This window comes from Eulemur rufifrons, chromosome 28 (genome assembly GCF_041146395.1).
Source record: "Eulemur rufifrons isolate Redbay chromosome 28, OSU_ERuf_1, whole genome shotgun sequence".
Taxonomy (NCBI): Eukaryota; Metazoa; Chordata; class Mammalia; order Primates; family Lemuridae; genus Eulemur; species Eulemur rufifrons.
In genome coordinates this window covers 37,075,301-37,091,788 of record NC_091010.1, presented here as the reverse complement: position 1 = coordinate 37,091,788, position 16,488 = coordinate 37,075,301, and the positions used below count along the sequence as shown (strand labels likewise).

Sequence of the window (16,488 nt, the reverse complement as noted above, 5' to 3'; positions counted from 1 at the left end):
GTAGTCATCGCTCCCTGCAGCCTCAAACTCTCCTGAGCTCAAGAAATCCTTCCACCTCACTAAAAGAAATTTTAGAAATAGAAAATCACCATTTTGCAACCACGATAGTAATAGTTCAGAAATTAAAGTTCAGAATCATCAATGGATGCTAGAGCCTTTGGGTAAAGAGTTGGAGATCATAATGTTTGCATAATTTCAAAAAATCACAGATTGCTTATTAATTGTAAAGGGGCAGAGCTGTGTATTTAGTGGAGAAATGCAGCAGATACTCCCATAGCCAAGCGGTCAAGCCAGTGGCAGGACAAATGGTATCAGATGCTTCTGCATGTGACGCCCTGAGGAGGACGTAGCATCGCTCTGTAATATTCCTGCCAACAGTGTTTAACCTGAATGTAAGTGGAAGCTAACATTCAGATAAAAACAAATTGAGGGACATTCTTTAAAGAAACTAGACTGTACTCTGCAAAAATGTCAATGTCATAGGAACTAAGAAATTATCAGGGCATGACGAGCAACCTCACTGTGTGTTCTCTGATTGGAACCTAGACTGAAGGCGGGAGGCTCTAAAGGACACTTAGAGGCTACCTGGACTGAAGAAGTAGGATTTCATTGTATCATTGATAAGTTTCATAAGTGTGATTTTGGAAGGGAATATCTTTGTTTTTGTGTTTAGAATGGAGGGGTTGTTGTGTAATCGGCTTACTCTCAAGTGACCCAGGAAAAAAAGAGAGAAAGGAGAAGAAAATGTGACAAAATGTTGATAATTAATGAGCCTAAGGGAATGGTCCATGGGTGTTCATTTACCATGCTTGAGATTTAGAATTGTTCAAAGTGAAAAGGCGGGGGTGATTTTTGTTTCCGAGTCTCACTTCCTGACCAGGTAGGCTGAAGCATTCCCCACCCCACCCCCACAACACTCAAAGCTAATGTAATTCTGTTAAAGGGAGATCTTGCCTGGCTGAAATACTGGATTACTTTAATGTGACAGTAAGAATGTGGGTAATGGGAACCCATAGCTGACCTTTATTTTAGATTTATGAAGCCTTTGATAAGTCTTCTTATTAGGGGCTATGAAAAAATGTTAAAGTTTTTGCTGAGGGAAGGAGAGGCTGGTGGAGATGAGTGTTTTATTGCTGATAATTCCTAGAGACACCCCCAGCCCGCTTAAAAGAAGCCTGCTTAGTGTAGAAATTGACAAGTGCATTTGAGAATGGAGAAATGCAAAGAGCCAAATTCTTCAGAGCTGAGAGGAGGGAAAACTCTTTTTAAAAGTTGTCTATATGAGTTCTAGGAGGAGTGCATAGTGAAATCTCTGTACTTCAGATCAGCTATGGTGGGCACAATATGTTTCCAGGAGTACAGCAATTACCATATGGAGGAAGAACCCAGAAAAATCTCGAGTGATCAAGAGATAACCACAGATGAGAATCCTGCAGGGCTGTGTATTTAAGGAGAATCATCCAAATTTCACTTGTTAGCTGTTAGATATTGCTTTCTCACTTAAGAACCCCCGCAAAATGGCCCAGTGTGGTGGCTCACACCTGTAATCCCAGCACTCTGGGAGGCTGAGGCAGGAGGATCCCTTGAGGTCAGGAGTTTGAGACCAGCCTGAGCAAGAGTGAGACCCCATTTCTACTAAAAACAGAAAAAAATTAGCCAGGAGTGTTGGTGTGCACTTATAGTCCCAGCTACTTGAGAGGCTGAGGCAGGAAGATCGCTTGAGCCCAGGACTTTGAGGTTGCTGTGAGCTAGGCTGACGCCACGGCACTCTAGTCAGGGCAACAGAGCAAGACTCTGTCTCAAAAAAAAAAAAAAAAAAAAAAAAGAACCCCCAAAAGATTGACCTAACTTGGTAATAGTAATGCTGCCTTAAATTTGTTATAACACTTTATATTTTAGCACTCACTTTTATAAACATTATCTTGCTTTGGAGGATAGAGGTTGAGAATAAGGAAATTTTCAGAAAACTGAGGCTAGGCTGGGTAAAATGGTTTGTCCAGAGCCACCTATATGGTTAACCTTAAACTTGAGTTTGGGATTAGATTTGTGCTCATTGTTCCTGTAAAAAGTGAATTTGGAGTCCAACACAACACAATATAAAGCAAGGAAGTTAAAATCAAATAGAGAACACCTTGTTTAAGAAAGAAGAAGGCAGAAAATGTGTAATTTGTTTGTGGAAGAGTTCCATAAATAACTTTTATGGAGATGTAGAAGTTTGATTTAAATGGAAAATAGGTCTTTTGTGAATAATGAACAAATACTATTTAGCTATTCAACTATGTATTTAAATGACATATGTAAAAATAATTAAATTTCATTCAAAACAACAACAAAACGTGAACCTGAAGACATCATCCAGGTCCAGCCTTGGACATTGTCCTTGTTATTTGGAAAGGTGTTTGCAACAATAGCAGGCTTTTTCCAGGAACCCAAAGGCAAGACTATTTGGCTCTGAAGTAATGCATTTGGGTTCAGATCAGGAGTGACTATGTGTGACCTCACGTACTGGTCAGTAGCGTCCCTCATAAATGGCAGCATCTACACTCACCAGCTGACAGGCGTTTGAGGATACAGTGAGAGAACTGATGAGAAAATGCTGTTCAAAAGTTGGAATCTCTACACAAGCAAAAGCTATTGTTTTATTTTATAAAGCCGCCCCACCACTCCTTTTTTTTTTTTTTTTTTTTTTTTACTGCCCAGCCAGGTAACAATAAAATGAGGCAGGAGAAATTTTAAGGGGTGGCTTTGAGCGTCTCATAGCTACTGTGACACCTGAAACATTCATCACACTTCCAGACACCTTGCCTTCCCAGTGGGGGCTGCAAGGTTAGGCTAAAGGACATATCATAACTTACGGAGGGCTACGTGCCAGTTGAAGTTTGGAAAGTGCCCTGGATTTGCTGCTTTGGTCCATTTGGGGAGTTGACGCGGAGGGAGGCCACGGCGTGTAGCGCGTCGCTCTCAGTTGCGGGCTTCTGGAGACACGGATTGATGAGGACTCTGCCCGTCCTTCTGCTCCTGATGCTTGATTCCTTCTCCAGGTCTGGTCTTTGGTCTGAGTGTTTACGAGCAGCTTCTGTTGGCATTTCAGGGTTGATGACGAACTTTCAGTTTTGGTGGAAGACTGTTCTTCAGGAACGAGACAAAATAATTTGTCCTGGTAGGTAGATTCCTTGAATGAATGATTGAGTACTTTGAGGGATGCCTGACTATCCATGGTAGTTGGAATAGTAGGATATTACTTCTGCAAGGTACCTTGCCTGCTGAAGGAAAAGTTATAATACTTTATGTATATCCAGTTCCTGGTTTACCTAGCCTGTGAGGGCCTGGCTGGGCACAAGGCAGCGTGTCATTTTGCCCATATTACATACAAGGAGACAGAGGACTTGGGTTCCAGACCCAGCTCCAACACTGGGGCCTAGGACTAATAGGATCTACCTTGCTAACTTCACTGGGCTACTCTAAGCTGCAGCATCAGTGAGGGTCAAGGATTCTTTTAAATTGCATTTCTGCTCTTAGCACTCACTTTCAGCCTTTCATCAAAGCTACGCCAAAGCCTTTGATTTGTGCAGCATTATTTGATGGGTTTTAGTTCCAGTTCTCCTGTCCTGCCAGTGAGGGGCTAAAGCGCGGTGAATGCCCCTGCTCCTCAAACGCAGTTAGAGAAGGCAGATGCTCTCGGCATCAGCAAACTGAGCGAGGGGAACAGACTGTCAACAGCACGTTGTGTTAGTCAGCATTGGAAAATGGTTCGGGGAAACCTGCTTTTTCATAACCAAGGCTCACTGGTTCTAAAGGTACCCGATGGTGTGTCTCATTCAGAAGCCTTTCCCTCCTTCTGCTCTGAGTTTCTTTCTGTGCTTGAGTACTGCTTAAGAGACTTGGTCAATTTACTGAATTTCTTGGCCGTTCATTAGAATTTGAGGAAAACTGCTTTATTTTTATTGGAAACTGGTTTTCTATGACCTTGGGGGATCATAATTCACATAGAATTGTAGATATGAGACTTTGTTGTCACAGCTTTGTAGTGTCCACTGCAAGTTTTTATGTAAGTGTCCCTTGAGTTATCTCTGGTTTCAAAAACAGATACTCAAAAGCTACTGGTAGGTGAAGTTCCAACTCCAGTTACAGTGGAGTCAGCATACTCCATCCTTTCCCATTGAACGCTGCCAGGAAAACACTGGGCAGAACATATGGAGCAGCTATTTGAGGACTCAGAAGTAAATGGTAGGCCAGGCACTGTGGCTCACACCTGTAATCCTAGCACTTTGGTGGGAGGCCAAGGCGGGAAGATTACTTGAGGCCAGGAGTTCGAGACCAGCCTGAGCAAGAGCAAGACTCCGTCTCTACAAAAAATAGAAAAATCAGCTGGGTGTGGTGGTGCGTGCCTGTAGGCCCAGCTACTCGGGAAGCTGAGACAGGAAGATTGCTTAAGTCCAGGAGTTTGAGCGTGCAATAAGCTATGATGACACCACTGCACTCTAGCCTGGGTAAGACAGAGCGAGACCCTGTCTCAGGAAAAAAAAAAAAAAAAGTAAGTGGTAGCAAGTAGATTGAGGAAGGAAACCAAAATGCAATGTATGAAAGATCTAGCCCTTGAGTTTCCAGTACACAATGATTATAAACTTAATTTTTAATGATTATAGCAGTTATAGCCTCTTTCAGGGCTTCTCAAACTTTAATGTGCATTTAAATCACCTTAGATTCTGGTTCAGCAGGTCTAGCTCAGGCCCTGAGGGTGAATCTACAGCAGGACCCCATCTTACCAGTACTGTCCCTGGCCAGGCTTCAAGGAGCAAGGAAGGGAGTAGTCATTTAACAGCTCCCATTTAGGTTGCTGCCAGTTCGTTGCCTTCATAACTAGTGTTGCAGTGGGATATTGGTACATGAAGCTTTTCTTCATATTTGGGATCTCTCTTTGAGGTAGACTCCTAGAAGCAATGTAACTGGATCAGAGGTTATGCTTTAAAAGTTTTCTATGCACAGTCAGAGGCATTGGGTATTCTATCAGTCTCCTCTCCCTACAACACCTCTCCAGAGCATTCGGGCTGTTTGCTTTCCAGCCCGAACGTGGGAGCTACTGCGTAGTCCTTCATCTGTCCTTCCTTGGCTTCCTAGCGAGTCCCGTTTCTTCTTTTCTCCATGTTTACTCCCGTGCTTTGTAGAGCATATCATCTGTAATTCCTGGTAAAGAGTATATAAGTGACAAATATCTTAAAGTCTTGCATATGTGAAAAATGCTTTAGTTTATCCTTAGTTTATGCTTAGTGGTAACATGGCTGGGTATAGAATTCTAAGTTGGAAATCATTTTCCGTCAGAATTTGAAGACGTTTTCCCAAAGCTTTCTGTTTTCCAGTGTTGTGTCTGAAAAGTCTTATTCTAACGTTCATTCGTATAAAGCTTGTCTTTACTCTCTGGAGGCTTTAGGGTCTCTTCTTAGTCTCCAGTTTCCAAAATTCCACAACACTAATGTATTGCTATGTAGGTCCATTTCTTCTGTTGTATTGGGCATTCAATAATCCCTTTGAATGTAGAAATTCATATTTTTCTGTGTGGTGTGTTCACCATGCCCTCTTAAGTAGAAATCTTGATAATTTTTTTAAAGGGAAAATCATAATGAAACATGTTTCCCAAAGCTGGATTATTATCAGTTAAATGTCAAAAAGGATCATGGTGATTTAATTGGCCAACCAGATTTTAAGAGTGCTGACAAGCATAAAATATAGACCATCAAACATTTTATTTGACAGAGCAAATAAAAGTTGGAATGAGTGAGTTGTTTAAGCCATTTATTACTCTAGTGCCAGCCTAAACTTGTATCATAGACAGGTAGATTAATTTATAAAATTTTTTCACTCATTAAAAAAGAAAATCATCCAATACTACCCACATAATTTCTGAAGATTAAAGGCACATTTCTTGTTTCAGTTTGGCCACTGAACATCTAGATACCAAAAATATTCATGCATTTGACTATCCGGTCTCCGGCTGTTCTAGCAAAGTTAGTAGAATAATTGTCCTCTAGGCCAAACATGGTAAAAATACATCTCTAAATTTTTCCTAGAGATTAAATTTTCTTTTCTCCAAATGGCAGTTCTGGTAAGTCAGTTATTCAGTTAGTCAGATAGAGGTAGTCTTTCTCTATCAGTATAGTAAAAAAAAAAAAAAAAGTTAGGTAAACATCTGCAAAAATGTACTTTAAAAAGTGCTAGCATCTAAGGAAAGTTCTGAAGGCACATGATTCATCTGTAGGACCATACTTTTTCAAAAAGCTACCTATGGAATGATAAATGTTGAGTGGGTGAACTTGATCGTGGGATTTTAACGTAAGCTTAATTCTGGATGTGAATAGTAATCATAGCACACTTTCACGTGGGCTAGTAATGAATCCCTTCTTTTTTCCCCCGCCAGCTTTTTGGAGACTGGGAAGCCCAACTGCGGAGGATAATGAAGCTCATTGCTGGAGGCGGCTTGTCCATCACTGGCTCCCACAACATGTGTGGGGACTACCTGTACAGCGGCCACACGGTCATGCTAACACTCACCTACTTGTTTATCAAAGAGTGTAAGTTTAAAACAGCTTCCGTTATAATTTCCTCACCTGCCACCTCCCATGGTCTCTGGACCCCTGATAAATCATGTTTGCTGGAGTCCGCAGAAGCAAGCCTGGAGGCTTCAGGGGGGCAGCAGCCTCATCTTGTCACCATCCCTGGGATGCAGCTGGCACCCAGGGAAATTTGTGGAAGGACATAGTGGCTCTTCTTGAAGAGGAGGTGCCTTGTTTCCTGGAGCATCAGCAGTAGCCTTGGGGTGGGGGCAGTTTGGAGCACAGCGTGCAGGGTGCGTTAGGAGCCAGTTGTACAGCCGCATGAAGAGCCAGAAGGAAATCTCATAAGAACACAGAAATCAAGGTCAGGGCGGAGTGGATGGTGGTAGGTCATCGGTGCCTCCGTAGTCGTTTGTCAAGCATGTGGCATTATGCTATAGGTTTGAAGGTGCAGTGATGGGTCAGATGACATCTCTGCCCTCACAAAGAACACGGGCCCAGGGGTAAAGCAGACACTAAATGGGAAACTTCCCGCAAGAAATGTACTTGAAATATTTTATTGTGAAACACAGGCAAGATACTATGACAGATAGCCCTATACGTGGGTCAGATAAAACATATAATAGCATTTTGCCATATTTGCTTCAAATAAAGAAATGCTTTAAAAAAGGAAATGAAATGTTAATATATGATTAAAGCCTCTTCATTCCTTCCATCTCTCATTTTCCTGTGTCATTTCCATCCATGTTTTTGTACTTGTATATTATTGTTTTGTGGGGGCTTTTAAGTTTACATAAATGGTATGTTATATATATAGTCTTCTGCAACTTTTTACTTTCAAATTATGTTTTTGAGACATAAGAGTCTGGTTATTTCACTTTAATTGCTGTTAGTATTTCAGTACTATAAATGAACCGTAGATTATTTATTCATTTTTCTACTTATAGAAATTTCTGTTGTCCTCAGTATTTAATTGTTAGAAACAGTCTAATGAGCATTATACAGGAAGTTTCCATGAAAAACGATGAGTAAAACCAGGCTGCTGTGGTATCACAGAGGTGGGAGACACTTTGCCCTCTGGAGGTATCTTGGGAGCACATGGTACTTCTGGAAGTTGACGTGGTTGGAATTCAGAGTTGGGGTAATAATGAGCGATGAGAATGGACAGGTAGGTAGGAATCAGATCATGGAGGGAGCCTTAAGCCATAAGAAGGAATCTGAACTTCCGTCTCATGGACATGGGGTGCCCACTGAGAGATTGTGACTAGGGGGGCAATGTCATCTTATTTGTCCTTTAGAGAGAGAGAAACCACTCTGGCAGCAGCTTGCAGGATAGATTGGGGAGGAGCAAAGCTGGAGACCAGGAGAAAGGAGATCGGCTGCTGCCACAATCAAGGAAAAGCATGGTAGTGGCATGAACTACCATGATGGCATCGAGGATGGAGAGAAGCAAAGGCCCTGAGGGAGGAACAGAGGAGAGTCAGCAGGATGGGTTGTGGGGGTAGAGAAGAGAGGTGGTGGACTGGGCAAAAGCCCAGTTTTGGTCTTGAAAAACTAAGAAGTGGAGAACCTTTTCATGTTGGAAGGCTGCATTAACTTAGCTGTAATCAAATTTAAGAAACTTTAATTAGTTATACTTTAAAATGTACATTATTTTGTAAAAATCTAACTACTCTGTACTTAATAATTTCAAAAAATGAAAATTTTGTTAATTTTAAAGTTAACTAACTTTTTAATAACTTTTTTATGTCTGCTTTTTGTTGGAAAGCATTTGAATATTTGGTCGCAGCCTGGAGGTCCACAGTTTCAGTTGATCCTCTACATGGGTTATCAGTCATTTGTGACCTTAAGGGCTTCTTTTTTTTTTTTAGACAGAGTCTAACTCTGTTGCCTGGGCTAGAGTGCCGTGGCGCCACGTCAGCCTAGCTCACAGCAATCTCAAACTCCTGGGCTTAAGCAATCCTTCTGCCTCAGCCTCCCAGAGTGCTAGGATTACAGGCATGAGCCACCATGCCCGGCCCTTAAGGGCTTCTTGATTTGGGTTAGGAAGGAGAATGTAGATTCATGGCAATAAGTGGTTGAAAAGCAAGAAGGCATTTTTCAAGCATGTTGTCGAAGGTGTGGGCATTCTACTGCATTTTTCCATGTTTCAATTGGATCTTTCTTAGCATCAATGAGTTTCAAATGTCATCTACTGGGAGTTCAATCAGTTCCATCTGTAGTTCTTCAAGTGCCTTGGTGATACCAACTAGATGAGGCTGAAATACCAATTTAAGTGTGATGTCATGATTCTCAAAGTCAGTGAACCTTTCATTACATTCTCCAATTAATAGGTCTATAACAGCTGCATATTCTTCAAATGATTTACATATATCATCTAGCTCATCAGTGACCTTTGGTAACTGGGGAAAATGTTCATCTAAAATTTCCTTTTGAAATGTTTTGAAAAAAGATAGTTTTCAAAATGCTTGGAGTTTTTGCCACATGTCGTATATAGACTTAGTTTTACCTTACAAAGAACTATTCAAGTCATTTTGATTTGATATCACCCAAAAATGCTGCATTCCTATAGAAATCTGCTTTCAATAATTCAAATTGCCAATTCTGTTCCTTATAAAATTTATCTGTTCTTACAGAGATAAAATTTTGGCTAATACCTATCCCTGTGATAGCCAATGCACATTAGAATGATATGGCAAATCCACACCAAATATATCATTCAACTTCAGCGTGTTGTGAAACTGACAATGCCCTGTTGCATTTGCAATCCTTACAAAGTGTCACTTAAAATAATAGCTTTAGCACAGAGATTTTGCTGATGTAAGATACGATGAAATGAGAGCATCTGGATTTGTTAATACTTTTTTTATCTGTTCAATAAGCCCTTTATGTTTTCCTGTCATAGAAGGTGCACTGTCTGTACATACACTCACTAAATTTACTAAATTCAGTCCAACTTCATAACATTTATCTTGAAAGTTGTTAAAGATATCTATTCTCCATGTTCTGTTCACAAGAGTGCCCAAAGCAAGTAATTCTTCGTAAAAAAGAAAATCTTCTGTTATGACCCAAATGAAGTATAAAACCTTCGCTGAGTCAGTAGTATCAGTTGATTCACACAAAGAGATTGCGTAGTACATATTTTCCTTTTGAAGTATTGCATGAAGTTGTTCTGGTAAGTTGAAGGCTAATTCTTGTTGCCTATCAGTTATGGTTCTCCTTGAAAGAGGCAGTTGTTTGTACTTGGAAATGTTATAGGAGTCTAAGCATTCTACAACTTCGACCATGCATTCTTTCAAAATTTCTATATCACTGAACGGCTTCCCTTTTTCCCTCCAATTATATGAGCTACTTTATAAGTTCTTCAGTGTGGCGTTATTTCCAGGTATTATTGCTGCTTGAAAGAATTGTCTTTGTTTTTGCTTTTTATCTTTTCATTTCTGCAATATAACCTTTCGTGTCTCTCCTTGGAATTTAAAATATTTGTGGTCCTTGTGAGTGTTGTAATGCTGATGAGCATTGAATTTCTTTAATGTTGACATTGCAGTATCACAAAGCAAGCAAATCATCTTATCTTTAGCAGAAACAAGATAATATTGCAATATTATTAAATCCTTATTAAATCTGTTTTCCTCCTTCAGCATTCTCTTAGTCTTCTTTGAAATGATGGGCTTTTAAGCAGACAGAATTAAAAAATACTGTTGAGTTGTGCAACTATTCACAAATTCCACTTCAAATAGAAACATAGGGCACTGTACCCCCATAAACTCTCACCAACCAGTGTTGTGTGGTTGTAGCACCAGTCAGGTGGGGGAAGTTGGCATTAAATCATGAGTGTAGCGGCCGTCACTTTAGCCCTTTGGCTTCCTAATGTTCTAGTTGTGCCAGTCAATCTGGGAGGATTATTTTGTTGAAACTTATTTTATTCTTTGGTATTTTAAATACATTCATTTTAAGAATAAAAATATAAAAGACAAAACAAAAATATATTAATAAAAGGATTTGTTCTGTAAAATCTGGATTCAGTCAAAAGGTCGCATTTAAGGACCTAGAAGGCCACCTATGGCCTTAAGGTGGCAGGTCCTCCACCCCTGAACTAGGATAAGGGAGTACCGGAAGGGAAGAAAGATGCACTTCAGGGCGTCGAGATAGAAAAGGGAGAATGGATGTTCTTCTGGTTCTGCTTAGTTTGTGACCAAATATAGTGAATTCTAGCAATGTGTGTTCAGACTCGTAGGGACATGTCTAGCCCTTGTACCAGGATATAACTAACTGGGTGTAGAAAGTGGGAACCATGTAGGCCAGATGTCAGCAGCCTGCCCCCTGCTGGCCAATATCTGAAATCCTTTAATGGGATCAAGGCTTATCCTTGATGATAAGCCCGTGTGCTACATGGGGAAACACAGAGGCGTTAAGGTCACAAAACTCTGATTTTGAATCCTGGTGCTGTCGCTTACTAGCTCTGTGACCCTGAGGAAAACCTTTAACATCTCTAAGTTTTAGTTTTCTCATCTTTAGATTGAGATATTGATATATACTTTATGGGTGGGGAAGAGGTTATTAAAATTAAAATGGATGGCGTCTATGGGCAATAATGGAGTTGCACAGAGAATGAATGGTAGCTGCTACTTGTATTGTTAAGGTATCAAATACAATTATCGTTGGGATATATTCCTACACTAACTGCCATTTAAAATTATAAACTCCCCTTCACTCCCTCTGCTCCTGCTCCCCCTTATCCAGCTCATCTTTTTTATTAGGTCATTAAGTATGAAATGTCTGATTTCCTTAAGTACTAAGTTTGGCAGTTGATATCCCATCATTTTCCTTTGATGCTGCTTGTTTTATTTTTATTGTGAAGGTACATCCTCATTCATCCAAATACACAGTTTGACTTGTGATTATCTTTCAAAGTTTTTTTTTAAACAATTTTTGTAAAACCACAGGTAAGTCAAAAAATTTTTATTTTCAAATATGAGTTTCATCGTGGAACCAATACTGTGCAGATAGCTCAAAATATCAACAAAGTGTTTGAAAAAGATGTGACTAATGAACATACAGTACACCAATGGTTTGAAAAGTTCCCTTTTGGTGATTTTAATCTTAAAAATGAGCCACGTGGGCAACCTGAGACCAAGGTGAATAATAATGAGCTCAAAGCTATAGTAGAAGCAAATCCATCTCAGCCCTACGTGTAAATTAACAACAAGGTTTGATGTTACTATACCAACAATATTAGGCCATTTAAAACAAATTGGCAAGATAAAAAAGCTGGATGGATGGGGACCATATAAATTAAACAAGTGTCAAAAAAAAATCGTCTCAAAACTTGCCTTTCTTTGCTTTCATGACATAAAGATGAACCATTTCTGCAGTATATTGTTACATGTGAAGAAAAATGGATTTGTTTTGACAATTGCAAGCATTCGGCACAATGGCTGGATAAAGATGAAGTGCCAAAGCACAGTCCAAAACCGAATATTCATCCAAAAAAGCTAATGATATCTGTTTGGTGGTCCAGCACTGGTATTATCCACTACAGCTTCATGAAACCTGGTCAATCGATTATAGCAGATGTCTAGTGCAACCAATGGATGAAATGATCAGGACGCTTGCGATTAAGCAGCCGAGATTGGTCAATAGAGACAGGCCAATCCTCTTACAAGACAATGCTCAACCACATGTCCCACAAATAACACTGTTCAAACTGCAGAAGCTGGACTTAGAAACTCTCTGTCATCCACTGTATTCACCAGACCTTGCACCAACTGACTACCACTTCTTCCAGACTTTGGACCACTTCTTACAAGGAAAAATATTCAATTCTCAACAAGCTGTTCACTCTCCAAACTTCTTCACTGTTGACATAAACAAGCTATCATTAAGATGACAAAACTGTGTTGATAGTTTAGGCACATACTTTGATTAATTGTTCTTGCTTCTTGTTTAAGACATAAACTGTTGATACGAAATCGGACATTTCATATTTCATTACCTAATATTTTTTTTTTTTTCCTGTATCCTTTGACACCTAACATAGTGTATAATTTCCTTATTCATTCTAATTTTGTTTCTCGTCTCTCTTCCCTACTGGAAGGGATCTCCCCACGAAGGCAAGCTCTTTGCCTGTTTTGTTCATTGATCCAGATGCTAGAGCTGTGTCTGTCCCAGGCATGTAAGATGCTCAGTGAATATTGGTTGAATGAATGACTGATTCTTGGACCCCTTGAGAATTCATTAAAAGCCTGAACCTTCCCACATGATGTGGAGGAGGAGTAGATCACATTCAAATGTTTTGCCTAGAATTTCAGACACTGTGAATTTCTGTTCATTGAGAATGCAAGGCAGAAAGGCCAGCAATAATAGGCATTTTCGTGTTTTCCTTGGGTGATTTCCCAAATGAGCATACAGACAGGTGTTTATCTGACACTGTCCTACTTTTGGGGGGAGGCACTTGAATTAGAATTCTCGGGCATTTGGATTCAAAAGAAAACTATTTGTATTTGAGAAGTGGAAATCCCAAAGACTTTCAGATTAGTGTGTACTAATCTTATTTGCAGAACTTGGAAAGCAGATAAGACAGATGTATCAATTATTACTGCTTAATCCTTATGTAAGGGTCTTTGGACTAATAGGTATTGATTTTTTTATAGAGCATTAACCCAGATTAGCTGCAAGAAAATTTAATTAAATGTCAATGGACAGTTTTTAAATGGAGCATATTGCATTAACTTATCGTTATTTGATTAGATTCATCTTTTAAACTATGTTTATGATTGTATGAATCAGGTAATCACCAAATGTGAATTACTAGTACTGGTATTATCACTTCATAAAAAGTTGTTTCTATTCTAACCTTGGTTACAGATAAGCAAAAGCCCTTAGATTTGCTAGTCCAAGAGATCTATTTTCAGAGAGAAAGACCAAAGGTAACTGATTCAGAAGCAGTATTAGAGGCATGGGTACGTGCCCTTAGTATTACTTGAATAATGGGATGTCACAATTTCTTTTCTTTTCAGATTCCCCTCGACGGCTCTGGTGGTATCACTGGATTTGCTGGCTTCTCAGCGTAGTTGGAATCTTCTGTATTCTCTTAGCGCATGACCACTACACTGTGGACGTGGTGGTGGCATATTACATCACTACGAGACTCTTCTGGTGGTATCACACTATGGCCAATCAGCAAGTGAGTTTTCCCTCCATTTGATTCCGGCTTCTGTTGCCCCTGTCTTGGCAGTGCTGGTTTGGGGGTGGAGGGAGGGGGGGGAGTAGGGGGAACAAAGAATGCATGGATGTCTTGAGCTTCTCTGCCCAAGGGGTAGTCAGTTAAGGTTGTGTTGTCTTTTGTGACATTGATCCTCTTCAGAATCAAGATGAAAAGTATGTGAATACAATGACATAGGACATTGCTTCCTTCTAGAACAAGTGTCACACTCTCGTTATCCATGGAAAGTATTTTCTAAGCCTGTGTCCATCTCCCCCGTTGCTTGATTTACGTTTCTACCCTCTTCTCCCTGCCCTGGGCCCATCACCAGCTTACTGCTTAATGACATTTAATTAAGTTTTTCCATTTTTAGTTCAAAAGAGTAACTGAAGAGCTAACCAAGGTATTTATTGATAGGCAAGAGATAAGTGAGCCACAGTTCTCCCTTCCTCCCAGAACCGGGGTGGTTTTTCTCCTGAGGTGCGGCCCAGTGTGCAGAGGAGTGCAGAGTGCAGGATGGCGCTGTGAGAGAGAAGCTGGGATGTGTGGCTGGGCGTGGGGCCCGTCTGGGGACCGTTGGGAATTTTAACATGGGAAATATTTGAACTTAAAGTGAAAGATTGTGAGAAAAGTTTGTACGTTTCTTTGTTGTCTCAGGTGCTAAAGGAAGCTTCCCAGATGAACCTCCTGGCCAGGGTGTGGTGGTACAGGCCATTTCAGTACTTTGAAAAGAATGTCCAAGGAATTGTACCTCGATCTTACCATTGGCCTTTCCCCTGGCCAGTCGTCCACCTCGGTAGACAAGTTAAATACAGCCGGCTGGTGAATGACACATAACAGCCGTACAAAGTGGGGCAAAGACGAATTGTCCGAAGTGCTAAGAACTCCATGAGAGAAGATGCCATAAAATAAACACCTCCCTAGTCCTATTATCTTTCAATGGTTACCTTGACTTAACCTATTGAGTTACCTGGTCAGCACTGTGATCTTTTTTTCTCTCCAAAGGACCTGAGTTGGACAACAATAAAGAAAAATTTAACCTATCATGCACTGTACACATTTCCTGTTCATAAGTTTGGGATTTACATAACCTGCGACCACCATGTTCCTTTGTATATGATGCAACAGCATAAATGTAAGCTTTTATATCATAAGTTCTGGTCTTTCCAGTCACATCTGGAAATAAAGCGTATTATTTTCTTGGGAAAACATACTTTTCATATCTCTTGCCCCAAAGATTGGGCTGTAAGCCATTTTCTAGCAAATGTCTCTATGAAGGTTTCTAAGTACCTGAATGGGGTTTGATTCTGAAATCTTTCTACCTGTTGCACCGATATTCAAATAAAAATGACAGACACAGAAAGGTTTGGTAACTTTGCGTTTTGTAAAATCAGCAGAGACAGTGTGTCAAAAAGTGCAAAAAAAAAAAAAAGTTCTGTTATAAAGTGATTTTCTAAGTATTTCCTAACTTTATTTTTCAAAATGATGTTATGAAACCAAATTTAAAGATTTTTACATGTCAGAGAGAAGAGAGTTAAAATTTAAAAATGCGTCTTGGGAGAGAAATTTGTCTATGTTTCTAGTGCCTTTCTTGTCTTGATTGTATGGTCAGTAGGCAATCTTAAATGTTTTTATTTAAAATAAAGTATTCCATGAAAATATAAATGTATGTATACACTACTAAATTTTGCATTTATAGCTAAATTAGAAGACTGCTTACAGTTTTAAAGTTGCAGTGAATTGAAGAATGGGGATGTTAATTGGAGAGTCAGAGCCTGTTCACATATTGTGAACAGGTAGCAGTGACATGTACCACTTAAATTATTTTATCGTCTATTTGGTAGTTCAATTTTAACTACTCAATGAAAACAGCCATGAATATCTTTTTTTAAAAGAGAGTTTTGAAAATGATCACTTACCTAAAACTTGAAAGCTCTGAATTAGTTATCCATACTCTCATGACAATTTTGTTGATGAACAACAAAAAAGAGATCTATTTCTTTAAAATATATTTGTGCAGAAACTGCATGTAACTCTAAGTTTTACTCCTAACATATGTATGTTTGGGGAAGTATTCTATTCTATACTTGCCAACGTGGAGAACAAAATAGTTTTTTAAGAATGAAGAAGTATCTATATCCATCCTGTATTTTACGTGCCGCAGAATTATCTTCCGTAGGGTTTTTTTGTGTATTCACAAGGTGATATTTGTATTGTAAAACAATAATGGTGAAGGAAATAAAAAAGGCTTTTAAAATTTTGTTTGTTTTAAATCTTTGTAAAGTTATTATTCCAGAGAATATACTGATATCTTACAGCTTACCTAGATCATAAATTAATCAAAATGCACTTTTTAATAAAAACTGATACTTAAATGGCTATTATTTCTAGTGTGTTCACATTCTTCACAAAAGCCGTAAGTGAACTATTAAAGCAAGATAAAAAATGAGTTTCGGAATTTCTTCACTGACATTGTATGTTTGATGTGGCATTTTCAGTAATTATCTGGGTTTTTTTCCCCCCCATGCAATTCCTTAAAATGTATTTTTGTTGGGTCAGCACTCTGACCATGTTGGTTCTTGAGGTGCTCTTGCACAGAGAATGACCAGTCACCCTGAAAGTAAGGTAAGCACGTAAGGAGGTTTACTGAGGGGAGAAAGATAAGATAATGGAGCAAGAGAAAGATTCATTTAACACGGAGGATGAATGGACCCCTTGTAACAAAAAGACCTTGGG

The 16,488-nt window shown here is 39.5% G+C and overlaps 1 protein-coding gene across 5 annotated transcripts in view; it reads left to right on the top strand.

Moving 5' to 3' along the window:
• SGMS1 (sphingomyelin synthase 1) overlaps window positions 1-16,127 on the top strand; it is a 285,145-nt gene extending 269,018 nt beyond the window's left edge. For 4 of the 5 annotated variants that reach the window (XM_069459846.1, XM_069459848.1, XM_069459849.1 and 1 more), the window contains 3 exons: window positions 6,413-6,566; window positions 13,568-13,734; window positions 14,410-15,671. In XM_069459846.1, coding sequence (XP_069315947.1) covers window positions 6,413-6,566; window positions 13,568-13,734; window positions 14,410-14,589 — 501 coding nt within the window. In that variant the 3' untranslated portion in view covers window positions 14,590-15,671. Of the gene's footprint in view, window positions 1-6,412; window positions 6,567-13,567; window positions 13,735-14,409 lie in introns of all 5 variants that reach the window. The other variant, XM_069459845.1, reaches the window with a different exon arrangement.
• Window positions 16,128-16,488: the final 361 nt, after the last annotated feature.